This window comes from Carassius gibelio, chromosome B22 (assembly GCF_023724105.1).
Source record: "Carassius gibelio isolate Cgi1373 ecotype wild population from Czech Republic chromosome B22, carGib1.2-hapl.c, whole genome shotgun sequence".
NCBI lineage: Eukaryota > Metazoa > Chordata > Actinopteri > Cypriniformes > Cyprinidae > Carassius > Carassius gibelio.
In genome coordinates, this window is record NC_068417.1 from 29,755,414 (window position 1) to 29,781,960 (window position 26,547).

The window sequence follows — 26,547 nt, forward strand, 5'->3', positions numbered from 1 at the left end:
ACGATGGTTGTCAGCTCACCTATAGGCAGCTCATAGAAAGGAACTTATCTTGGCATTGTGCAATATCCTACACAAAGTACTAGGTTTCTCAGAAAACCTCAGCCGTGGCTACTGCCATGATCAGACATATTCTTATATTTAATATCATCTTTTAATTTTCTATCAGCTGCCAATAGATATTTAAGATTTATTTATACAAAGGCCAAGTAGAGCTACCTCCTCTTGCGGATCTTTCTTTTCCTTTTCTGAGTTTTTTGTCACCCTTTGGCCCCACCCGGTTAAATGATTAAGAGAAGTAACAAAGAAACTCAGGTAATGTAGGGGAAAACAGCCGACTCATTTGCCATTGGTTCCTTCAGATAAGAAGTCAAACACACAGTAATGGCGATCGAGTGCATACGGAAGAGGTACGTTCACTCCTGATCTTTTTAAAATATGCGGTTTAAAACTGTGATTTTTATACAAAGACTCGTTCAGTAGAGGAAGTGTTCTCATATGCTATTTTAAGGCAATTTTATAGTGTTAGACTGTGTTGATATCTTACTGTCCGAAGACGTTAGATCAAGTGATCATGTCGTAAATGGTAAATCCAATACCTTTCAGATCACATTTTGCCTGGTACAAAAAAACTGGGTAACACCAAGTACTTTTTAAAACCCAATTTATATAAAAAATCTTTTAATCAGCCTTCTGTGATTGTTCTGTGATGTTAGAAACCTTTAAATAAGGATAGTCACCTTCTCTGGTAATGGTGAAGACAAATATCCCCTGGAACCACACAATCATAAGTGCAAGAAAGCAAGAGCAAAGAAAGAAAATACATAAAATAATTAGCAGCATGATAAAAATGAAAATATTTATTATGTGGTTAAATGCTAAATGGTATAAATTAATAAAACAAAAATGTATATGATAAAAGTTTTGATGTTAGGTGTTATGCAGTTCCTTTTTCTTTCTTTAGAAGACAGTTTAGCAATATCAGTTAAGCAATATTACCAAATAAAAATCAGTCACTCAGAGTCTACACAAAATCAGTATGCATCTGGCCAAATTGAGTGAAAGTAAAAAAAAAAAAAGATGCTGCTTCATAAACTTAACAAATAGAAGATGATAGTAACCCATTTAACCCCTTTAAATGTCTTCTTATATATATAAAAATGCAAAAATACAATAGTCTTAGTGGAATGTCCACTTCTGAAGCCAGACAACTTGCTTTCAAGGAGGTGGTTCTGTGTGAGAAAGGCAGAAACTTTGTTGAACACAACACCGGTCTGTAGTTCTCTAAAAGACTTGGGTTGAGGGTGTGCTTCTTAAGTAGTGGGATCATACGAGGCTTTTTAAATGCTGAGGGGAAAACTCCAGTGTGAAGGGATGTGTTAATGATGTGAGTGACTGCAGGTACAGTTGCAATAGAAATGGCTTGAAGGAGATGAGATGAAATAGGATCAAGCCGACAAGTAGTAGGATGATCGGAAAGGATGAGTTTGGAGACTTCTGCCTTAAGAATTGGAGAGAAGGACGTGAACATGTGTATGTTTGCTGGTAAGATGTTCTTAAAAATTTGTGGTGTGGAGAATTGTACACTAAGGGTTGTAATTTCATTAAAGAAGGACGTGGCACAGTCGTCAGCGGTTAGAGTTGATGAAAGAGTGGGAGGAGAAGATAAAAAGGAGGGAGAGCATGCAAGAGTTGTGACATGTGATAGTATGTACGTTTAGCAGTGGAGACATTATCAGTTAAGGGAGAGAGAAGTGACTGATACATCTTAAGGTCTGTATGATTTTTTGATTTGTGCCATACCATTTTAGAAACCCTGAGCTTAGAACGATGTTCACGGAGAACATCAGGATATCAGGCTGGCCTGGAAGACAAGGGGCAAACAGTGTCTAAACAAGGTGTACTGTAAGAGTGGAGTAGAAAGTATTAGTAGCACTGTTAACATCAAGAGATGATAACCATTGAAGGGGGAGGAAGCGAAGATGAAAGATGATGTGTAGGGGTATGTGATGTGTCAGGAGGTTTATGAGGTTAAGCGTGAGGAGGAAGTGATCTAAAGTGTGCAGCTGGAGTAACTAGCACATGATCAGTGGAGCAGTTTTATGTGTCAACAAGGCCCAGCTTGTTACATTTTTCCTTCAGAAATGTAATATATCAGTTTTATTTTTCAGTTTATCATATTTAAATTTAAATATTTCTGAATTCATGTTTAGATTTTTCAGTTTTAATATTAATTTGATATCCATTTTAACATTAAGTCATTGAACTCAAGAAACTTCTACAATGTAACAGCAATTTATTAAATGTTTAACAAAAATAAAATATGATTTTTCTAATGTAGTTTTGTTTTGAACAATTTGTAAAGTAAATGTTTTTGCCATTAATTTTTTGGATTCCATTTGAATGGTTTCATAAAATTTTACTAATCAAAAGCATTGATTCAAAAACAAAATGTACTTTATTTCTTGTAAATTATTTATGTAAAAATAATTTATGCTAAATAATATTTAAAGAATAATGTTTTAATAATTTTATTAGTAGTAGTAGTATTAGCACTACATTGAACACCTCATTAAATCAGAATTTACTCTACTTTGTTGCACTATCTACACAGTGACCTACTGTACTTTTGATTTATTCATCCAAAGTTTTGCAAATTCTGTGACATTCCGCATTATAGAGTAAATTCCATTTACGTGACTGGATTCCATGATTCTGTACATATTTACCGCATAAAGTAGTAATATAAAGCACTAATATATAAAGGTATAAAATGCACCCTTTAGGAGTAAATAATATACAAAGGTGTACCTCTTGAAAAATGGTACCCCAGTGACAGATTTTGTAAAAAATAAAAAAAAATAAAAAAATCTGAGTGCATTTGTATTTATTAATTCAATGTATTTTTCCAATTAATTTAAATGTATTTACTTACAAACTACACTTCATTTGTTTATTGTCTCTTTAACCTGCACCAGTTTTCATTTCATTTGTTTCATTTTATGTGCTTTTGTCATTATTATTATTATTATTTCTTTTTAAATTGTAATATTTTTTTTTTTCAGTTAATTCAGGCTAAATCTAGTCCAGGTCAGATTATTTTGTGTTTTAACCTTTCTGTTTGTCTTTCTTTTCCCTCAGGTGCTGCTTGACTCAAGGGAAGGTTTTTATGTGTCATATCAAACCAGGCTTTGTTGCGCTGGTCACAGTGACATTACTTTTGTCTATTATTGCTTATACTTACAATTTCTCTCTCAGACCAGTCACTTTCCCTCTCTCCTGGTTTAACTATGCAAACCAAACTAAATTCTATAATGTGGTGTCTGAGGGCTTGTCTGGCAAAAGAAATGTCTGGAATTTTTTTACTAAAAAAAGGAATGAAACGTCTAACACAGAGACAAAACCCACTGCGTCCATTAAAACAGAAGACAATTCAATCGACAAATATGTAGCACATCCACGCAACTATCATTTCATCCTGGATGAACCTGATAAATGTAAGCAGGATCCGTTCCTGGTCTTGATGGTCCCTGTGGCCCCCCATGAGGTCAATGCTCGTAACGCCATCCGCAGCACATGGGGGACTGAGAGCTCAGTGCAGGGAAAAGCAGTGCTGACTCTGTTCTTGGTGGGTTTGACTGGAGGATCTGAAGCTCAACAGCAGCTGGAGGAAGAGAGTCGACAACACAGAGATTTAGTGCAGAGCAACTTTGTGGACTCCTACTTCAATCTGACCATAAAGACCATGGTGATCATGGACTGGCTGGCCACTCGTTGCTCTCAAGCAACTTATGCTATGAAGGTTGATTCTGATATGTACATAAACATGGAGAACCTGATGACCCTGCTGTTGTCACCCAACACGCCCAGACAGAACTACATCACAGGGTATTTGATGTGGAACCAGCCTGTTATCAGAGACAAAAACTCGAAATGGTATGTTCCACAGGAGCTGTACCCCGAATCGAGATACCCCACGTATGTGCTTGGAATGGGATATGTTTTCTCCAATGATCTTCCTCCTAAAATAGTGGAGGCTTCAGAAGCCATAAAGGCCTTTAACATAGAAGACGCGTATGTGGGCGCTTGTCTGAAACGGTTGGTCATAAATCCCTCTGGTGCTCCAGATCCTTCTCAGTTTCGGACCTATGTGAATGATCCTAAAAGTACGGACCTTTCCAAACTCATTACAGCAATCGCAGGTTCACCGGAGAAGGTAATAGAGTTCTGGCAAAATGTGAAGGGACACAAATGAACAGATAAACCAGCACACTAGGAAAAGGATTGAGCAAAATGAAGACACGATACGTCTTTAATAAATGAATGGCTACGATCCATTTGAAAGGTTGTGGTATCACGAAAAGATTCAATATCAAATCGATTGCTGTGGAATACAAGAGAGGGATAGTATTTTGTTTGTATGAAATATAATGAACATTATAATACATTATAATGGGACAAGGACATATGAAAGTGTCTGCAAAGACACATGCACTTTTAACTGTGAACACATGTATTGTATGTTTTAAATATATTTAAATAAAATAAAAATAAACAGATTTATTGTAAATTATTACTATTATTTGTACATGACACAGTCATGTAAGTTTTTTCTGCATCACTTAAAATGAAAATACATGGCAATTGTAATGTATGTATTATTTTATTGGTATGTATTGGTAGCCTAATGTAACATACAGTATTGTTCAAAATAATAGCAGTACAATGTGACTAACCAGAATAATCAAGGTTTTTAGTATATTTTTTATTGCTACGTGGCAAACAAGTTACCAGTAGGTTCAGTAGATTGTCAGAAAACAAACAAGACCCAGCATTCATGATATGCACGCTCTTAAGGCTGTGCAATTGGGCAATTAGTTGAAAGGGGTGTGTTCAAAAAAATAGCAGTGTCTACCTTTGACTGTACAAACTCAAAACTATTTTGTACAAACATTTTTTTTTTCTGGGATTTAGCAATCCTGTGAATCACTAAACTAATATTTAGTTGTATGACCACAGTTTTTTAAAACTGCTTGACATCTGTGTGGCATGGAGTCAACCAACTTGTGGCACCTCTCAGCTGTTATTCCACTCCATGATTCTTTAACAACATTCCACAATTCATTCACATTTCTTGGTTTTGCTTCAGAAACAGCATTTTTGATATCACCCCACAAGTTCTCAATTGGATTAAGGTCTGGAGATTGGGCTGGCCACTCCATAACATTAATTTTGTTGGTTTGGAACCAAGACTTTGCCCGTTTACTAGTGTGTTTTGGGTCATTGTCTTGTTGAAACAACCATTTCAAGGGCATGTCCTCTTCAGCATAGGGCAACATGACCTCTTCAAGTATTTTAACATATGCAAACTGATCCATGATCCCTGGTATGTGATAAATAGGCCCAACACCATAGTAGGAGAAACATGCCCATATCATGATGCTTGCACCTCCATGCTTCACTGTCTTCACTGTGTACTGTGGCTTGAATTCAGAGTTTGGGGGTCGTCTCACAAACTGCCTGTGGCCCTTTGACCCAAAAAGAACAATTTTACTCTCATCAGTCCACAAAATGTTCCTCCATTTCTCTTTAGGCCAGTTGATGTGTTCTTTGGCAAATTGTAACCTCTTCTGCACATGCCTTTTTTTTAACAGAGGGACTTTGCGGGGGATTCTTGAAAATAGATTAGCTTCACACAGACGTCTTCTAACTGTCACAGTACTTACAGGTAACTCCAGACTGTCTTTGATCATCCTGGAGGTGATCATTGGCTGAGCCTTTGCCATTCTGGTTATTCTTCTATCCATTTTGATGGTTGTCTTCCGTTTTCTTCCACGTCTCTCTGGTTTTGCTCTCCATTTTAAGGCATTGGAGATCATTTTAGCTGAACAGCTAATCATTTTTTGCACCTCTTTATAGCTTTTCCCCTCTCTAATCAACTTTTTAATCAAAGTACGCTGTTCTTCTGAACAATGTCCTCAGCTTTCAAATGCATGTTCAACAAGTGTTGGCTTCATCCTTAAATAGGGGCCACCTGATTCACACCTGTTTCTTCACAAAATTGATGACCTCAGTGATTGAATGCCACACTGCTATTTTTTTGAACACACCCCTTTCAACTAATTCAACTAATTGCCCAATTGCACAGCCTTAAGAGCGTGCATATCATGAATGCTGGGTCTCATTTGTTTTCTGAGAATCTACTGAACCTACTGGTAACTTGTTTGCCACGTAGCAATAAAAAAATACACGAAAAACCTTGATTATTCTGGTTAGTCACATTGTACTGCTATTATTTTGAACAATACTGTACATCAAGCATTTTAAGTTACCTTTATTTGGGGGCGTTTCGCAGTAACTACATCCATCACTACTGCCATTACGCTAAAGCAGACGGATTGAGAATGGTAGTCGTTATTACTGTAATCAGTGTTGGGGAAAGTTACTTTTAAAAGTAGTGCATTACAATATTGCATTACTCCCTAAAAAAGTAACTAATAAACTTAAGTGCGTTAATTAATTACTTTTATGGATTTTTATTTTACTTTTGAGTTACTTTTTAAATCTGGGCATGACTTGCTTGTTCATTTTTAATACAAATAAATTTATTTTACAAATGTAAAAGCCCCATCATACGTGAACACAGCTCAGGGTGAAATATACAGTAGAGGGCGCTGCTCAAACTAATTGCATAAATAATATGACACAGGAGAATGAAGTTCAACACCATTGTAACAAAAATGAAACACAAATGTGTCCTTTTTGCTTAGTATGGTTGAAGTGGATCATTGAATGTCAGTGGCAAAAACTTAATGGTTAATAAAATGGGATTAAATACTTAAATTATATTTGTCTTTAAGTAACCTTACACTTATTTGAAAAAGTAACTCAGATATTTCCTACTAAATTTAAGAGTAATGCGTTACTTTACAAGACAGATTATGTAACTCGCGTTACTTGTAATGTGTTACCACAAACCCTAACTGTAATGTTTTGTCCTTCTACTATATTGTTTCTCCACTGGTGAATGAGTCATCAGGTAATCTGACAGCTTTGCATTCAATCCTCCACCAACACGGTCTCTCATTGTGTTGCTGGTTAGCCTCTGGTCTACCTGTTCACATGTTCATGTGTTTTGGAGGAGGCAGGCTTTGAGAAGTGATTTACTGGGAGGATGGGATATGCTTTCAAAGTTAGCTTGCTTCTCTGAAATCACCAACCTTTACTCTTAAAAAGGCTATTAAAATTCTACATGAACATGCAACATACACATTTAAATATAAATGTTGTATATGATGTTTAAAATGATGTGTATTTGGATATTGTTACGTTTTGTTGCATTGCATATTATTAACTTGATATTTTATTAACATTAAATTGTAAGCATTTTTTTTTTCATTTTACAATTTTAAATATAGGCTGTGCCTCCGTTGCCTCCCCTGATGAGCAGTTAGGGAGTTTGTTATAATTTGTTCAGTAACAAGAGCTGAGGAGATTTGAGGGTTAATATTTTTCATTCTTTCTTATTATTTTCATGTCTTGAATGTGCATTTCTTTATTGTAATTTAAACACTGCAAACCATAAAATATTACAATAAAATAAAAATAAATAAATAAACTTCAGGCCACTACAATTTATTGAGTGCCGCCACTACTACCAGTTGCTTCAATAATAGTACAATTCATGCTATAGATTGTGTCTCTCTCTCTCTCTCTCTCTCTATATATATATATACATATACTGGACAACAAGATCTTCCACAGGTAATGCTTTTTGGAGTTAGAATGAAAAACCAACTGGTGGGCTGTACGTATATAGCATGGTATGCAGAAGAATGAAAATGTGCTGTGATTTATTTTATTTAGGTTCTGTATTTTTGTACACTTGTGGATTTGAAATATGACCAACACATCAGTCACTGTCACTGTATATCGACATGACAAGAAATACATCCTCCTAGGTGTCACAGATTGGTCAGGCTCACCAATCAGCCAATACCAATGCACTCCCTCACCTGAGTTCTAATCACCGGCACCTGTACACCATTCCCTCCTCAGCTCACCTCCACATAAAAGCACACACCTCTGTCACACTCACCATCCGATCTTGTAGCTGCATAACGAAACCCAGTTGTAAAGCTACTTGCACCGACTCTATACAAACCTTGCTACTTACCTGTCAATGATTCCTCTCCTAGGTCCCAGTGTCTCTCCAGTGTTTCTCCAGCATCTCTCCCGTGCGTCTCCAGCACTCCATCCTCCAAGTTTCCCCTCCTGTCTGAACCCTGAGGTGTGTGCAACGTGTCTGTTCCCCCTGGTCACCACACCAACGGCTCTGGATTCCCCCATCACGTTTGTCCAACGGAACCTGCTTTACCAGTTCACCTCAGTCTCTGCATTTCTCCCGTACTCTCCATTTCTACATCAAATAAACTAACCTGCTCTTACCTTCTTGTCCCAGTGTCCGTTTGTTACACTAGGCAGTTATATCCCAAAAATACCATCTGAACAGGTGAGTAACATATGTGCAGCTTTTGTTCTGATTAAATAAATACATAAATGTTAAAGGTGCAATGTGTAATATTTACAATGATCTATTTACAGAAATGCAATATATATATATATATATATATATATATATATATATATATATATATATGTTTTCAGAGGTGTATAAAGAACTTACATAATGAGCCGCTATGTTTTTATTACCTTAGATTGAGCTATTTACATTTATATTTTACATTTATTCATTTAGCTGACGCTTTTATCCAAAGCAACTTACAACTGCTACATATGTCAGAGGTCGCACACCTCTTGAGCAACTAGGGGATAAGTGTCTTGCTCAGGGACACATTGGTGTCTCACAGTGGATTCAAACCCAGGTCTCTCACACCAAAGGCATGTGTCTTGTCCACTGCGCCAACATCACCCCCATTTATATCTACATACACCGCAGGTCCTCTACATGGAAGTCGCCACCGTTTCTACAGTAGCCCTAAATGAACAAACTGCTCTATAGACTTTGTTGTTCTTGTGAATAAAACAATGATATAATGATGAACAAGTACATTAACATTCACAATAATATAGATTTATTGAATAAAGTAAATATAATTCCTTAATATAACTTTGTAAACAATCTCATTGCTCTCAGCTGTCTTTACAGATGACATCTTTACCTGTGTTGGCCACATATCTTCTTCAGTCTTCATAGGCTACTTAATCACGTAAGATCTTGGAGTTGTCACCCAATTTTGACTGATGTTGTGTGCAGTTCGACGCTGCAATGCTTACCCAGTCGATGCCGTGTGCTCCCATCGAATGTCAGGGAGAGCCCTCCCAGTTAATCAACCTCAACTTTCCCCTTTTATGGCCAACGTGACTTACCCATCTGATGTCGCGAGTATTGAGCTCCCACCAGATCCCGGCAAAAGCCTCCCGTCTAGAGAACTTTACCCATTTTATTCTACGGCCAGCGAGGCTTACCCGTTCGATGCCATGAACTGTGAATAGGGAGCTCCCATCGGATGTCGGCGATAGCCTCCCAGCTAGACAACCTTACCTTTTCCATCCTTTGGCCAGTAAGGCTTACCCGTTAGATGCTTGTGATCCAATTAGGACATCGGTGAGAACCTCCTGGTCAGACAACCTTTACCTTTCCTTTTTACAGTTGCCAAGCTGACCTATCCAATATTCGAGTATCAAGCTCCCATGGGAGGCCGGCGAGAGCTGTGAGATGCTGTGAGAGCCCTCCCAGTTGGGTTTTCCTATTCTCCCTCCCTGTCCGGTGAGGCTTACCTGTCTGATGCGTGTGCTCCCATCAGACGTCGGCGAGAGTTCTCCCAGTCAGGTTCCTATACTTGCTGCTCGCAAGCGAGTCTCATCCATCCAATGCCGTGAGTATCAATCTCCTTGTCGGTCTGCCCAAAGCCTTTTTATCTGCCAAACTGAGAGGACCCACATGTCCGTTGTCCTGAGAAAAAAATGAGAAGTAGTTATATCCTTTGTGAACAAAGTCACTAAGTTTCATTCCAATTCGAAAAACAAGGGTTAAAAATATCTTAATTTGTGTTCCAAGAGATGAACGTAGGCCTTACAGGTTCAGAACAACATGAGGGTAAGTGATTAATGACAGAATTTACATTTTTAGGTGAACTATCCTTTAAGAATCAGGCCGGAAGTAGTAGTAGTTTTTGCCTAAACTTTTATAAGTACTGTGAATTTGGACATACTTTTGTCACACACTCTTTTTAGTATAGTTTGTGATTTCAAATGCAGCAAAAGTCTGTTTACCTCAGAGGTCCTAAGTGATGTGCTTCCCATGGCCACACAGAGTGGTAAAAATAATAGTTAATTAATGATAATACTAATTTGAATTGGCATATTATAACGGAAAATAATTTACAGAGTGAAAAAATGCAGGTGTTTGCGATGAGATCATTTTACAGTCCAAATTCATGGTTTGGAAGTGTTTTATAATGGATGCTGACTGAAGAAGTGTGGATGAAGGGAGTCTGAAAGTCTGAAACTCCGCAAAATCCACTTTCCTGCAGTGTTTAGCTGTAACCCTAATCAAACACACCTGAGTTTGCTAATCAGTGTCTTTGCTCCCTTTCCCACTCCCATCTTTCTTCCGTAGTTTCCTTTCCTCACCTAAATATTTCTCATCTCTGGATGTAAATGCAGCAATGGATACTTTATGCTCTACTCTAACCTCTTGTCTAGGCTATATTTGTCCTCTCTCCTCCAGGCCAGCACGGGCTTCCCCTTCTAACCCCTGGTTATGCGATGTACTTCGTGAGCATCGGACAAAGCTCATGGCAGCCGAGAGAAAATGGTGCAATTCAAAAGATCCATCAGACCTGAGGATGTATCAGTCTTTGCTTACATCTTTCTCCAATGAAGTCCATACCGCCAAATTGTCATACTTCCACAACAAGATCAACAGTGCTCCAGACACACGTAATCTCTTCAAAACATGAAATTCTCTTATCTGTCCTCCTCCACCACCTCTCACCACTTCTATAACAGCTGATGATTTCTACATTCTTCACAGACAAAACCAGAATGATCAGTAGTCAGTTCACAGCCCCCCACACACAGGACTTCAAACCAACCACACCCACAGCTAAAACTCCCATCTTCTCCTTCTGTCCCCTCACTGAGGCAGACGTATCAAAACTTCTCTCCAGCCATCCTACAACATGCCCTCTAGACCCAATCCCCTCACACCTCCTCAAAGCAATCTCTCCAACCCTTTTTCCAGCACTCACATACATCATCAACACATCTCTCCACACTGGCACATTCCCCACTTACAAAAACTGATTTCAAATCATCAGTTCTAATTCTTTATTATTCTTCTGGATCTATCTGCCGCTTTTGATATTGTCAATCATCAGATACTTATGTCTGCCCTCTCATCAATGGGCATCACAGGAATTCCACTTCACTTGTTTGTATCCTATCTCACTGATAGGTCTTTCATGGTGGCTTGGGGAAGGGAGGTATGCAAAACCCAAAAAACTTATCACTGGGGTTCCTCAAGGATCAGTTTTTGGACCCCTCCTCTTCTTCATATGAATGACATCACTGGGTACCATCATACAGGCACATGGATTCTACTACCCTTTCTATGCTGATGACACACAACTCTATCTTTCATCTCAACCAGATGAGCCAACGTCTTGTCTTCCCTGTCACTCCAACTCTACAGTATGATTTCTCAGCTAGACTCTTCTACAATTTCCCCATCAACTTCTGTCAGAAATCTTGGTGGAACCTCTGATGACCAGCTGACCTTCAAAGACCACATTGCAAAGACTGCTCGATCTTGCAGGTTTGTATTGCACAACATCAGAAAGAACAGGCCCTTTCTAACTACTGTATAATCAAACCTCTACATATGATTCAGAATGCAGTGTCATGACTGGTCTTCAATGATCCCAAAAGCGCCCATGTTTCACATCTCTTTATATTCCTTGCATATTGAACAGCCACAGACTCAGCACCCCTGTACTTTCACTCACTATTACAAATCTACATCCCCTCCAGAAATCTGAGATCCACTAGTGAGCGATGCTTCATGGCACCATCACAGAGAGGCTCAAATTCATTTTCCAGAACATTCTCGATCACAATTCCTGGCTGATGGAATGATTTTCCCACCCCTATCTGGAATGCTGAATCTCTGGCATGTTCAAGTCACAGCTGAAAACTCATCTCTTTCTAAACTAGGCTTCAATGTAAAAACAAGAACAACAAGAACAACAAAAAACTATTTTATTTGTTCCTTCTCTTTTGTACTTATTTGAACAATGTCTAAAACTTGGTATTACAAGCACTTCCTGTGTCTGTTTGCCTCTTTAAGAAGAATCACTTTATGTATCCCGACAATTGTAAGTTGGTTTGGATAAAAGCATCTGCAATATTACTAAATGTAAATGTTATAGTTAGAGATAACTACAGTAACTACTTCTGTAACTACAGAATTCAAATAGAAATGCTTGTCATTTTTTAACGAGATGCTAACGGTCTAATCAGATTCAATGATCTATACTTAGCTACAGCTAAAGTGCTACCACCAGACCAAGAGATCAGCTGAATGATTTCGAAAATGATAAAACTGAACTGTTTAACTCTAGGGGAGTTGGAAAATGAGCAAATTAAAAAAAAAAATAGTGGAGTGTTCTTTTAAGCCTCACAAATGCAGTCAACGTGCAGTCTTTGTAAAAACAGAAAATGGAATGGAATGAGATTATTTATTATTATTACTTATTTATTCTGCCTTCAAACTCATTCTGCTAAATAGATTTCTTTACAGATTAAAACTGCTGCTGTAACTAGCCGGAAAAAGAAACCATCTCATTTTAAAGTCAAATGACATTTGCAACCCACCTTACTTTGTAATGTGAAACACTTCTGATATAACAAGGCTTGTGACTAGTCAGCAGCAAAATTAACTACCAATGCTACTACCAAAACTATTTTATGAAAGGTTGACAGGTATCTAGAATAAAATAACCATGGTGAGTACACGAGTAAGGAGTAGGTGAGCACATTTCTGTTGCCATTTTTAATGCTTCTTACTGTTTTTCATGCATAAAAATGAACTTATTCTTGATAATTGAATGCAGAATATTTATTCTCACATGAAACATTAGAAATGCCGCAAGAAATGTATTTAGCATTGGTGCAACTCAACTAAATGTTGAACTTTTTAATACATTTATGACTTAAGATTTAAAAAAAATGAAGCTGTATTTTTAAAAACTAGATATTTGCAGTCTAAAAAATTGCTGATTGAAAAATCATGTCTATAAACCTTTTTTTTTTTTTCTGTTGAATTTCAAATGTGTCATATTCAGGTAAAAAACAATCTAATTCAGAAGTATGTTAAATGCTACATAATACTCAGTTTTGTTAAATGACAATAATTCAAATTTACACAATACAAATTCAATTTGTTTTGTCACATTATAAGCTCCATATTATTGTCATATTATAAGCTCCAACCAGCAGAAACTAAAACAGTTGCCGTTTTCAATTGAATAAAGAATTAAAAACCAATACTTGAGGAATATGTTAACATCCTGCAATCTATGCTGCAGCAAATAGACAAGGCAAGACTCAAACTGAACACAGCAAAGTGTCACTTAGATAACCAGAACTGTAATTCCTGGATCACAAACTGAAGAAGAGATCACAGCCTGATACATCTCTAGTCACTGCAGCGGCCAGTGCACCACCTCCTGCTTAGGTTAGACTCTTTTCATTCCTGTGTCTTGGATCATGGGGCCAAATTTACTAACAGCTTGCACCTGCGCTAAATAGTTTTGAATTAAATGTTTTGCACTAATTTTTTTCATTAAAAATACTGTCAAGATTTACTAAAGATGTACAATGAAGAATTAGCATTGAAAAGGTGTGGACAGTTATTTTTTGCCTGACCTTATTGAATATGCATTTGTAGAAGCTTCTTTTTCAGATGCAAAATTTATTGGAGGAGAGTATTTATAAATCAAACTAACGTTTGCACTCATCAAATTACAAATGTATTTGTGCCATTATTTAACACACAAAAAAGCTTATCTAAAAGCATATGCTTTAATTTGTGCTGCTCTTAGTAGATTGCACTGGTCGTTACAAAGATTATCTGGCTAAGTCTTTGTTCTTTAATGTGCACATTATCAGTAAATCACACGCATAATTTTCCCTTCCCAGCGGCGTTGCACATTTGAATCTGCGACATACAGTATGGTGTGTTTGGTTTAGATGTGCCCCTGCATTAATTTGAAATGTGATTCTATCCATTATCAAGTAGATCTTATGTGTGTTTGCTGTATGAGGGTGAAAACATTTGCTGCTGTTCTGTGAAAATTTTATTTGAGTATTGTTATATGACGTGTATAACTATAAGAGCTTTTGTTCAACAATGTTTTGCTTGTAAATTATAATGTTGGAAGTACTATTACTGGAAGACTAAAAGATATGTTTAAAAAAGTAAAAAGGTGGAAAAAATGGAAAGTGAGCAAGATTAAGTTAAGTTATGGATTTTTAAGTTGGCTTGAAAAAGCCAACTTACTGATCTACTATTTAATTAGTGGTGCTTGCCGGAGGCAAGGCATCACTATTATTATCTCACATACTTATTAGTGGTGCTTGCCGGAGGCAAGGCACTACTATTATTATCTCACATACTTATTATTAGTGGTGCTTGCCGGAGGCAAGGCACTACTATTATTATCTCACATACTTATTAGTGGTGCTTGCCGGAGGCAAGGCATCACTATTATTATCTCACATACTTATTATTCTTCTTCTTCTTCCGTACAAAATTTCGGCGCGTAACTAGTCCCGCAGTTTTTGTCACAGACCAACGAAACAGGCGTCAAATCGTGCGGCCTAATCGGGAATGGTGTGCTATGACTTTTATAAGCGATCGGGTGTACGATGTTCGTACAGCGGGCGAAAAAACGGCCGAAAAACGTCCCATAGGAATGCATTACAAAAAAATTTGACGGAGCATAGCTCTGAGAGAGAATTTCGCAGAAACATGTGAATCACCACATTTGGAGAGGCTATAAGGCTGTGCAAGAACATACCTCGCAGAGGGGTACAAGTTGTACCCCTGGGGCGCTAGAGACCCCGAAAGTTTCCCCATAGACTTACAATGGTGCGGGATAGCCCATGAAACACTGTGTTTTTCCTGAAATGGGAAATTACATAGGAATATTGTATTGAACATAACTCAGGATGACAGTGTCATAGAGACAAGGGGGTGGGCTCATTTGAATCAGGCAACCAATCAGAATCTCAGGATCACTGTGAATCTATCAAGCCACGCCCTAGCAACCATAGAGAGCGCCATAGCAACAAGCTCCATAGACTTCCATTGAGAAAGATAAAATGAATAACTTTGGATAGAAGTGTCATAGAAACATGAGGGTGGGCTCGTTTGACTCGGGGCAGCAAATGGCCAATCACGAATCACCTTCAACACTTCATAGCCACGCCCTAGCAACCATTAAGAGCTACCTAGCAACCTAAATCAAAAGATAGATATCTTAACATCTGAAAGACATAGAAGCATGGGGGTTGGTTTATATTGACAAGCAGCCTTTGGAGTATCATTATTGGAAGCTGCCAAGCCACTCCATAGCAACCAAATGGAGTACCCTAGCAACCGTTTTGCACGACCTATATCTCTGCATCAGAACATCGTACAGACATGGCGGTTGGATTTTTTGACTCATGCTTGCACACTGGACTTCCAACATGCTAGTCATGCTAGCAGTGATTAGCTACATGCTAATAGTGATTAGCTAAGTGCTCAAATGGGCTAAGAACTCTATAATAACTACATAGTGACCATCTGTGACAACTACCAACCACCTAGTAACATCATAGCAACCACCCAGGAGACCATAGCAACTGCCTAGCAACCAGCCAAAACACCCTAGCAACCGCCTAGCAACACCTTAGCAACCACCCCAAGTACCATAGCAACTGCCTAGCAACCACCCAGGTTACCATAGCAACCGCCCTAGCAACCACCCCGATTACCCTAGCAACCACCCTGGGTACCCTAGCAACGGCCCTAGCAACCATCATGGGGACCCTAGCAACCGCCCTAGCAACCACCCCGGGTACCCTAGCAACCACATAGCAACACCCTAGCAACCGCCCCGATTACCCTAGCAACCACCCCGGGTACCCTAGCAACGGCCCTAGCAACCATCATGGGGACCCTAGCAACCGCCCTAGCAACCACCCCGGGTACCCTAGCAACCACATAGCAACACCCTAGCAACCGCCCCGATTACCCTAGCAACCACCCTGAGTACCCTAGCAACGGCCCTAGCAACCATCATGGGGACCCTAGCAACCGCCCTAGCAACCACCCCGGGTACCCTAGCAACCACATAGCAACACCCTAGCAACCACCCCAATTACCCTAGCAACCAACCTGGGTACCCTAGCAACGGCCCTAGCAACCACCCTAGCAACCACCCCGGGTACCCTAGCAACCACACCTTAGCAACAGAGGGGCGAGTTTTGCCACTGCAAGCACCACTCACATTTTCTTCAGGAAATGTACCTTCTAGTTATTATTATTCTTCCGTACAAATTTCGGCGCGTAACTAGTCCCGCAGTTTTAGTCACAGACCAACGAAACAGGCGTCAAATCGTGCGGCCTAATCGGGAATGGTGTGCTATGACTTTTATAAGCGATCGGGCGTACGATGTTCGTACACCGGGCGAAATAACGGCCGAAAAATCGCATAGACAATGCATTACGGCCAACTTTGACGGATCGTAGCTCCGAGCAAGAATTTCGCAGAAACATGTGAATCACCACATTTGGAGAGGCTATCAGGCTGTGCGAGAACATACCTCGCAGAGGGGTACAAGTTGTACCCCTGGGGCGCTAGAGACCCCCAAATTTGCCCCATAGACATACAATGGTGAGGGATCGCCCATTAAACAGTGTTTTTCCTACTGTTTGAAATTACATAGGGATTTTGTATTGTGCATAACTCAGGATCACAGTGTCATAGAGACAAGGGGGTGGGCTCATTTGAATCAGGCAACCAATCAGTCTCTCAGGATCACTGTGAATCTATCAAGCCACGCCCTAGCAACCATATAGAGCACCATAGCAACAAGCCCCATAGACTTCCATTGAAAAAGATAAAATGAATAACTTTGGATAGAAGTGTCATAGAAACATGAGGGTGGGCTCGTTTGACTTGGGCAGCAAACGGCCAATCATGTATCTCCTTCAAGACAACCTAGCCACGCCCTAGCAACCATTAAGAGCTACCTAGCAACCCAAAGTATAGAGAGATATCTTAACATCTGAAAGACATAGAAGCATGGGGGTTGGTTTATATTAGCAAGCAACCATTGGAGTAACATCATTGGCAGCTGCCAGGCCACTCCCTAGCAACCAAACACAGTACCCTAGCAACCGTTTTGCAAGATCTATATCTCTGCATCAGATCATCGTAGCGGCATGGGGGTTGGTTTATATTGGCGAGCAGCCTTTGGAGTATCACCATTGGCAGCTGCAAAGCCACTCCATAGCAACCAAATGGAGTACCCTAGCAACCGTTTTGCACGACCTATATCTCTGCATCAGAACATCGCACAGACATGGTGGTTGGATTTTTTGACTCATGCTAGCACACTGGACTTCCAACATGCTAGTCATGCTAGCAGTGATTAGCTACATGCTAATAGTGATTAGCTAAGTGCTCAAATGGGCTAAGAACTCTATAATAACTACATAGTGACCATCTGTGACAACTACCAACCACCTAGTAACACCATAGCAACCACCCAGGAGACCATAGCAACAGCCTAGCAACCAGCCAAAACACCCTAGCAACCGCCTAGCAACACCTTAGCAACCACCCCAAGTACCGTAGCAACTGCCTAGCAACCACCCAGGAGACCATAGCAACCGCCCTAGCAACCACCCCGGGTACCCTAGCAACCACATAGCAACACCCTAGCAACCACCCCGATTACCCTAGCAACCACCCTGGGTACCCTAGCAACGGCCCTAGCAACCATCATGGGGACCCTAGCAACCGCCCTAGCAACCACCCCGGGTACCCTAGCAACCACATAGCAACACCCTAGCAACTGCCCCGATTACCCTAGCAACCACCCTTGGTACCTTAGCAACGGCCCTAGCAACCATCACGGAGACCCTAGCAACCGCCCTAGCAACCACCCAGGGTACCCTAGCAACCACATAGCAACACCCTAGCAACCACCCCGATTACCCTAGCAACCACCATGGGTACCTTAGCAACGGCCCTAGCAACCATCATGGGGACCCTAGCAACCACCCAGGGTACCCTAGCAACCACATAGCAACACCCTAGCAACCGCCCCAATTACCCTAGCAACCACCATGGGTACCTTAGCAACGGCCCTAGCAACCATCGTGGGGACCCTAGCAACCGCCCTAGCAACCACCCCGGGTACCCTAGCAACCACATAGCAACACCCTAGCAACCGCCCCGATTACCCTAGCAACCACCATGGGTACCTTAGCAACGGCCCTAGCAACCATCATGGGGACCCTAGCAACCGCCCTAGCAACCATCCCATGTACTGTAGCAACCAACCCGGGTACCCTAGCAACCACCCTAGCAACCTCATTACAACACCCTATGGCAACAGAGGGCGAGTTTTGCCACTGCAAGCACCACTCACATTTTCTTCAGGAAATGTACCTTCTAGTTAGTGGTGCTTGCCGGAGGCAAGGCATCACTATTATTATCTCACATACTTATTATTAGTGGTGCTTGCCGGAGGCAAGGCACTACTATTATTATCTCACATACTTATTATTCTTCTTCTTCTAGATCCGTACAAATTTCGGCGCGTAACTAGTCCCGCAGTTTTCATCACAGACCAACGAAACAGGCGTCAAATCGTGCGGCCTAATCGGGAATGGTGTGCTATGACTTTTATAAGCGATCGGGCGTACGATGTTCGTACACCGGGCGAAAAAACGGGCGAAAAATCCCATAGAGAATGCATTGCGGCCAACTTTGACGGATCATAGCTCCGAGAGGGAATTTCGCAGAAACACGTGAATCTCCACATTTGGAGAGGCTATCAGGCTGTGCGAGAACATACCCCGCAGTGGGGTATAAGTTGTACCCCTGGGGCGCGAGAGCCCCCCAAAAATGGCCCTAATACAAAGTATAGGGAGGACTTTTCCTGCTATGGGACATTACATAGGGATTTTGTATTGAACATAACTCTGGATCACAGTGTCATAGAGACAAGGGGGTGGGCTCATTTGAATCAGGCAACCAATCAGACTCTCAGGATCACTGTGAATCTATCAAGCCACGCCCTAGCAACCATATAGAGCGCCATAGCAACAAGCCCCATAGACTTCCATTGAAAAAGATCAAATGAATAACTTTGGATAGAAGTGTCATAGAAACGTGAGGGTGGGCTCGTTTGACTCGGGACATTAAACGGCCAATCATGTATCTCCTTCAAGACAACCTAGCCACGCCCTAGCAACCATTAAGAGCTACCTAGCAACCCAAAGTATAGAGAGATATCTTAACATCTGAAAGACATAGAAGCATGGGGGTTGGTTTATATTAGCAAGCAACCATTGGAGTATCATCATTGGCAGCTGCCAGGCCACTCCCTAGCAACCAAACACAGTACCCTAGCAACCGTTTTGCAAGATCTATATCTCTGCATCAGTACATCGTAGAGGCATGGGGGTTGGTTTATATTGGCGAGCAGCCTTTGGAGTATCACCAATGGCAGCTGCCAAGCCACTCCCTAGCAACCAAACGGAGTACCCTAGCAACCGTTCTGCACGACCTATATCTCTGCATCAGAACATCGTACAGACATGGCGGTTGGATTTTTTGACTCATGCTAGCACACTGGACTTCCAACATGCTAGTCATGCTAGCAGTGATTAGCTACATGCTAATAGTGATTAGCTAGGTGCTCAAATGGGCTAAGAACTCTATAATAACTACATAGTGACCATCTGTGACAACTACCAACCAGCTAGTAACATCATAGCAACCACCCAGGAGACCATAGCAACTGCCTAGCAACCACCCCGGGTACCCTAGCAACCACATAGCAACACCCTAGCAACCGCCCCGATTACCCTAGCAACCACCCTGGGTACCTTAGCAACGGACCTAGCAACCATCATGGGGACCCTAGCAACCACCCTAGCAACCACCCCGGGTACCCTAGCAACCACATAGCAACACCCTAGCAACCGCCCCAATTACCCTAGCAACCACCCTGGGTACCTTAGCAACGGCCCTAGCAACCATCATGGGGACCCTAGCAACCACCCTAGCAACCACCCCGGGTACCCTAGCAACCACACAGCAACACCCTAGCAACCGCCCCGATTACCCTAGCAACCACCCTGGGTACCCTAGCAACGGCCCTAGCAACCATCATGGGGACCCTAGCAACCGCCCTAGAAACCACCCCGGGTACCCTAGCAACCAAATAGCAACACCCTAGCAACCACCCCGATTACCCTAGCAACCACCCTGGGTACCCTAGCAACGGCCCTAGCAACCATCATAGGGACCCTAGCAACCACCCTAGCAACCACACCTTAGCAACAGAGGGGCGAGTTTTGCCACTGCAAGCACCACTCACATTTTCTTCAGGAAATGTACCTTCTAGTCTTATTATTATTATTCTTCTGAGCCAAATTTTAAACACTATCTCCTCCTAGAGCTTTCAAGCTAGAACCACCAAACTCGGGTCAGACCTTCAGACTGGTCTGACTCGGGTTGCTATATCTTTTCTAACTGATTCTGCTTATGGTTTTCGTAAACCAGACTACCAAAACCACCTTAAATCCCATAGACTTTCATTGCGGGGGTACAAACTTTTGAAAAATAAGGCTTATAATATATTTAAGCTGTCTACTACCAGGGCAAACCTTAAAAACTCTCTACTGAGAATACAGCTAAAACCAGCCTAAGCTGATCAGTTGTTTTGGCTAGTCTCCCAAACTGGTTTTTAAGTGGTTTTGACCACTCTCACGCTGGTCTTAGCTGGGTTTTAGCTGGTTTTTACTGAATCCACTGTTTTTAGCTGGTTTTTGCCAGATTCTTATAGAAACATGCTAACAACATGCTAGTTACTCACTAATCAGACTAGAAACATACTTCTAACAAGTTTTAAAGTGGTTTTGGCCACTGTCACGCTGGCCTTAGCTGGTCTTAGCTGGTTTTAGGTGGTTTTCTTTACTGAATCAACTGGTTTTAGCTAGATTATCATAGAAACATGTTAATACCATGTTAGTAACTTGCTAATCAGACTAGAAACATACTTCTAACATGGTTTAAAGTGGTTTTGGCCACTGTCAAGCTGGCTTTAGCTGGTCTTAGCTGGTTTAAGGTGGTTTTCTTTAATGAATCAACTGGTTTTAGCTAGATTATCATAAAAACATATTAACAACATGTTAGTAATTTGCTAATCAGTCTAGTAACATACTTCTAACAAGGTTTAAAGTGGTTTTGGCCACTGTCAAGCTGGCTTTAGCTGGTCTTAGCTGGTTTTAGGTGGTTTTCTTTACTGAATCAACTGGTTTTAGCTAGATTATCATAGAAACATGTTAACAACATGTTAGTAACTTGATAATCAGACTAGAAACATACTTCTAACATGGTTTAAAGTGGTTTTGGCCACTGTCAAGCTGGCTTTAGCTGGTCTTAGCTGGTTTTAGGTGGTTTTCTTTACTGAATCAACTGGTTTTAACTAGATTATCATAGAAACATGTTAATAACATGCTAGTAACTTGCTAATCAGACTAGAAACATACTTCTAACATGGTTTAAAGTGGTTTTGGCCACTGTCAAGCTGGTCTTAGCTGGTTTCTAACTGAATCAACTGGTTTTAGCTCGATTATCATAGAAACATGTTAACAACATGTTAGTAACTTGATAATCATGTCAAAAACATGCTTTTAACATGGTTTTAAAGTAGTTTTGGCCACTGTCACGCTGGTCTTAGCTGGTTTCTAACTTGATCAACTGGTTTTACCTGGATTAGCATAGAAACATGTTAGTCACTTGCTAGCCATGCTAGCCACATGCTAGTCACATTTTAATCATGCTAGCAACATGCTAGTTGTATACTAATCATTCTAAAAACATGCTAGAGACATACTAGCAACATGCTAATCATGCTACAAACATGCTAACGACATGCTAGTCACTTGCTAATCATGTTAATAAAATGCTAGCAACATGAAAATCATGCTAGAGACATGCTAGCCACATGCTAATCATGCTACTAAAATGTTAACAACATGCTAATCATGCTACAAACATGCTAGCAACATGCTAATCATGCTAGCAAAATGTTAGCGACATGCTAGCAACATGCTAATCATGCTAGAAACATACTAACAACATGCTAGAGACATGCTAGCCACATGCTAATCATGCTAGAAACATGTTAGCAACATGGTAATCATGCTACAAACATGCTAGCAAAATGCTAATCATGCTAGCAAAATGTTAGCGACATGCTAGCAACATGCTAATCATGCTAGAAACATGCTAACAACATGCTAGAGACATGCTAGCCACATGCTAATCATGCTAGAAACATGTTAGCAACATGCTAATCATGCTACAAACATGCTAGCAACATGCTAATCATGCTAGCAAAATGTTAGCGACGTGCTAGCAACATGCTAATCATGCTAGAAACATGCTAACAACATGCTAGCCACATGCTAATCATGCTAGAAACATGCTAGCAACATGCTAATCATGTTAGAAACATGCTAGCAAAATGCTAATCATGCTAGCAAAATGTTAGTTACATGCTAGCAACATGCTAATCATAATAGAAACATGTTAGCAAAATGCTAATAATGCTACAAACATGCTAGCGACATGCTAGCAACATGCTAATCATGCTACAAACATATTAGCAACATGCTAATCATGCTAACAAAATGCTAGCGAAATGTTAACAACATGCTAATCATTCTACAAACATGCTAGTGGAATGCTAGCAACATGCTAATCATGCTAGCAAAATGCTAGCAAAATGCTAATCATGCTACAAACATGCTAACGACATGCTAGTCACTTGCTAATCATGTTAATAAAATGCTAGCAACATGAAAATCATGCTAGAGACATGCTAGCCACATGCTAATCATGCTACCAAAATGTTAACAACATGCTAATCATGCTACAAACATGCTAGCAACATGCTAATCATGCTAGCAAAATTTTAGCGACATACTAGCAACATGCTAATCATGCTCGAAACATGCTAACAACATGCTAGCCACATGCTAATCATGCTAGAAACATGTTAGCAACATGCTAATCATGCTACAAACATGCTAGCAACATGCTAATCATGCTAGCAAAATGTTAGCGACATGCTAGCAACATGCTAATCATGCTAGAAACATGCTAGTCACATGCTAGAAACATGCTAGCAAAATGCTAATCATGCTAAAATCATGCTCTCAACATGCTAGAAACATGTTAACAACTTTGCTAATCATGCTAACGACATGGTAGTCACTTGCTTATAATGCTAGTAATATGTTAATCACTTTCTTTTTTAAACTTCTTAACTTTTCAAACTTTTACATTTTTAAAACTTTTTAAGCTTTTCAAACTTTCTACATTTTTCTAACTTTCTGGCCAGGCTTTTTCAAGCCAACTTAAAGTTTGAAAACAAACTTTACTATCTAGTTAAAGTATACTGTTTAAATGGCAAGTCTTATCTGATTCGCATTTTGCAAACACTTTGAAACACTGTGCCATTGTAAAAACTGTCATCTGCAGTACAGTAATAAACGTGAAGGGTATTGCTAATGTGAACTTTTCTGTTTAAGAATTTGCAGGAAGAATCAAGACCAGGAATATATGTTGGTAAATCTATAAGCAAATCTTGATGTTAAATTTGCAGCACAGATGCAAATTTTTGGTTCAGTAGAAAACCGAGGAACAGTAAAAGGTATCAAGTGAAGGGTTGTCAGGTATGTGGTATAAAATAACCATGCTGACCACAATGAAAAGGTGAGTGCCTGGATTTTGTGCATTAAAGTAACATATCCAGTTCAATTTAATGCAGAATATTTTTCTGACACGAAATGGCTTCAGAATGCCTCTAGAAATGGATTTTGCATTGGTGCAACTAAAAAGTTAGAATGTTGAACAATCACATTCATGAAACATTCTTGAGAATAAACCAATGATCTATATATATATAACTGGATCGCTCATCGCGTTCTAAACTGCCAACAGACGGTGAAGCCACCGGAAGTGTTCGATCCGCCATCTTACTAATCCCTACCAGCAGAGAACATCATTGAGTTACATTCAAACCGCTGTCCTAAACTAACTGATTTTGAAGCAAATCAGTCAAATGGGATTTGTTTTTATGTTATGTGTATGTAAATTCATTTTTGGGGCAGTATAAGCGATATATTCAAATCGTTTAGGTGGGTGTGTCTGCTGCGCACTGACGACACAGGTAAATGATCCCACACAAAATATAGCCTGTTTCTTTATGAACATAATTTTCCAGGAAGTGTTGAACATGAACGTATTAGTATCGGAAATGGATTTGAATATATTACAATGGATATTATGCAATTATGCTGTCAATATTGCTCTATAAATGAAAAGCTTAACTTAATATCTGGGAAATAAAGCTTTATGTCTTTAAATCCATGCTGTATATAGTCAGTTATTTCTTTGAATAAATTCAGATTTCAGAATGAGCAGTTTCTAGTTTGATATATATGTTGAGGTAGTGTCCGTCTGATGTTCATCGTGTTCATGATGCTCACTACTGTAACGAACGTAGCTTTTTAATAAGTAGGGGAAATTCGCGACCTTTAAAAAAATAACCGTTTACATGCCTATGGTGTTTGCATTGTAATAATGTACAGAAATACTTTAGATTTATAAACGCTGACTTGTTAGGTGATGTTTTCTCATTAAAATCATACAATTTCCTATCAATTCAATAGAACGTTTACGGACACTAGGGATTACCAATATGGCGGCGCGGTGGCTTCACTTTAATGACGTCATGAGCAATCCAGTTCTATATTATAGATCAGTGGAATAAACTCAATTTTCTAAAGTTTTGAAAGTTAAAGTTAAAAAAGTTTTGAATTCCAAAAAAGAATGTTCTCCTCTATTTTCCTAAGAGTGTTATGCTTGCTACTAGGTTAACAAGTAAACAACTATAATTATGATTTCTTATGTAGAACATCTTTTGTTTTCTTTCTTTATCTTTTTTTACAGACACATAAAGGGTCTCATCTTGCTTACATTGACTTTCTCCTTGTGTGTCATCTTTTACAATTTTGAACTCTGTGTCAGGTCTGCTAAGCCCCCTGAAACCTTAAATAATGCTGTAACTCAAAAAAGGTCCTATTATAAGACTGCACCCCCCACTGTGACCAAACACATTGGACTGCATTATCATGTGGCTCATCCACTCAATTACCATTTCATCCTGAATGAACCTGATAAATGTAGTCAGTGGAATCCTTTCCTGGTCTTAATGGTCCCTGTGGCCCCCCATGAGGTCAATGCTCGTAACGCCATCCGCAGCACATGGGGGACTGAGAGCTCAGTGCAGGGAAAAGCAGTGCTGACTCTGTTCTTGGTGGGTTTGACTGGAGGATCTGAAGCTCAACAGAAGCTGGAGGAAGAGAGTCGACAACACAGAGATTTAGTGCAGAGCAACTTTGTGGACTCCTACTTCAATCTGACCATAAAGACCATGGTGATCATGGACTGGCTGGCCACTCGTTGTCCTCAAGCTACTTATGCTATGAAGGCTGATTCTGATATATACATTAACCTGGAGAACCTGATGAGTCTCTTATTGTCACCCAACACACCCAGACAGAACTACATCACAGGGTATTTGATGTTGGACCGGCCTGTCGTCAGAGACAAAAAATCTAAATGGTACGTCTCAGAGAAGCTATACCCTGAACCAATGTACCCCACATATGCGCAGGGATCAGGATATGTTTTCTCCAATGACCTGCCAGAAAAAATAGTGGAAATTTCCAAGGAAGTAATGGGATTTAATATAGAAGACGCATATGTGGGTGTTTGTCTGAAACGATTGGGCTTTGCACTCTCATCTCCCCCAGACCCTTCTCAATTTAGGCTCCATATGGGACAATATAAGCGAGAGGATTTTCTCAAGATCATTTCAGTGAGAGTGGGATCTCCACAGCAGATACTGAATATTTGGAAGGATGTAAAGAGACCCAAATAAAAGAATGTGACCAGAAACAAACAAGAATTAAAAATACAAAATTTCAGTTAAAAAAACAAATAATGTTTTGCTGCATCAAAACAATGCCGCGGGACCAGTGAAGCCTGATACCTTAAATGGATTAAGTTTATGAGCCAATTCTGTTCAAAAACACACAGCATTGTTCTTCTAATTAAATGGACGGTTACAGTTCAAAAGACTATTTTCTGGTCCTCA

The 26,547-nt window shown here is 40.0% G+C and overlaps 1 protein-coding gene across 4 annotated transcripts; it reads left to right on the forward strand.

Moving 5' to 3' along the window:
• On the forward strand, nt 1-26,346 carry LOC127988405 (beta-1,3-galactosyltransferase 2). 4 transcript variants are annotated; one of them, XM_052591155.1, is made up of 3 exons: nt 1,362-1,542; nt 3,139-3,544; nt 25,624-26,346. In XM_052591155.1, exons 1-3 carry the CDS (start codon nt 1,466-1,468, stop codon nt 26,329-26,331), a joined length of 1,191 nt encoding a protein of 396 aa, XP_052447115.1. In that variant the 5' UTR covers nt 1,362-1,465; the 3' UTR covers nt 26,332-26,346. The 4 variants fall into 4 exon arrangements, with proteins under 4 accessions (XP_052447116.1, XP_052447115.1, XP_052447114.1 ...); XM_052591156.1 differs by lacking the exons at nt 1,362-1,542; nt 25,624-26,346 and adding an exon at nt 1-407 and having other exon boundaries at nt 3,139-4,556; XM_052591154.1 differs by lacking the exon at nt 25,624-26,346 and having other exon boundaries at nt 1,386-1,542; nt 3,139-4,556.
• Nucleotides 26,347-26,547: the final 201 nt, after the last annotated feature.

What these genes read in the sequence shown, in the direction of transcription:
- LOC127988405 (XM_052591155.1), top strand. Translation starts at nt 1,466, where the DNA reads ATGATCGGAAAGGATGAGTTTGGAGACTTCTGCCTTAAGAATTGGAGA. An exon ending in GAACATGTGTATGTTTGCTG is followed by an intron (nt 1,543 to 3,138) that starts GTAAGATGTTCT and finishes CTTTTCCCTCAG; the next exon opens with GTGCTGCTTGACTCAAGGGA. An exon ending in TCCCTGTGGCCCCCCATGAG is followed by an intron (nt 3,545 to 25,623) that starts GTCAATGCTCGT and finishes GCCCCCCATGAG; the next exon opens with GTCAATGCTCGTAACGCCAT.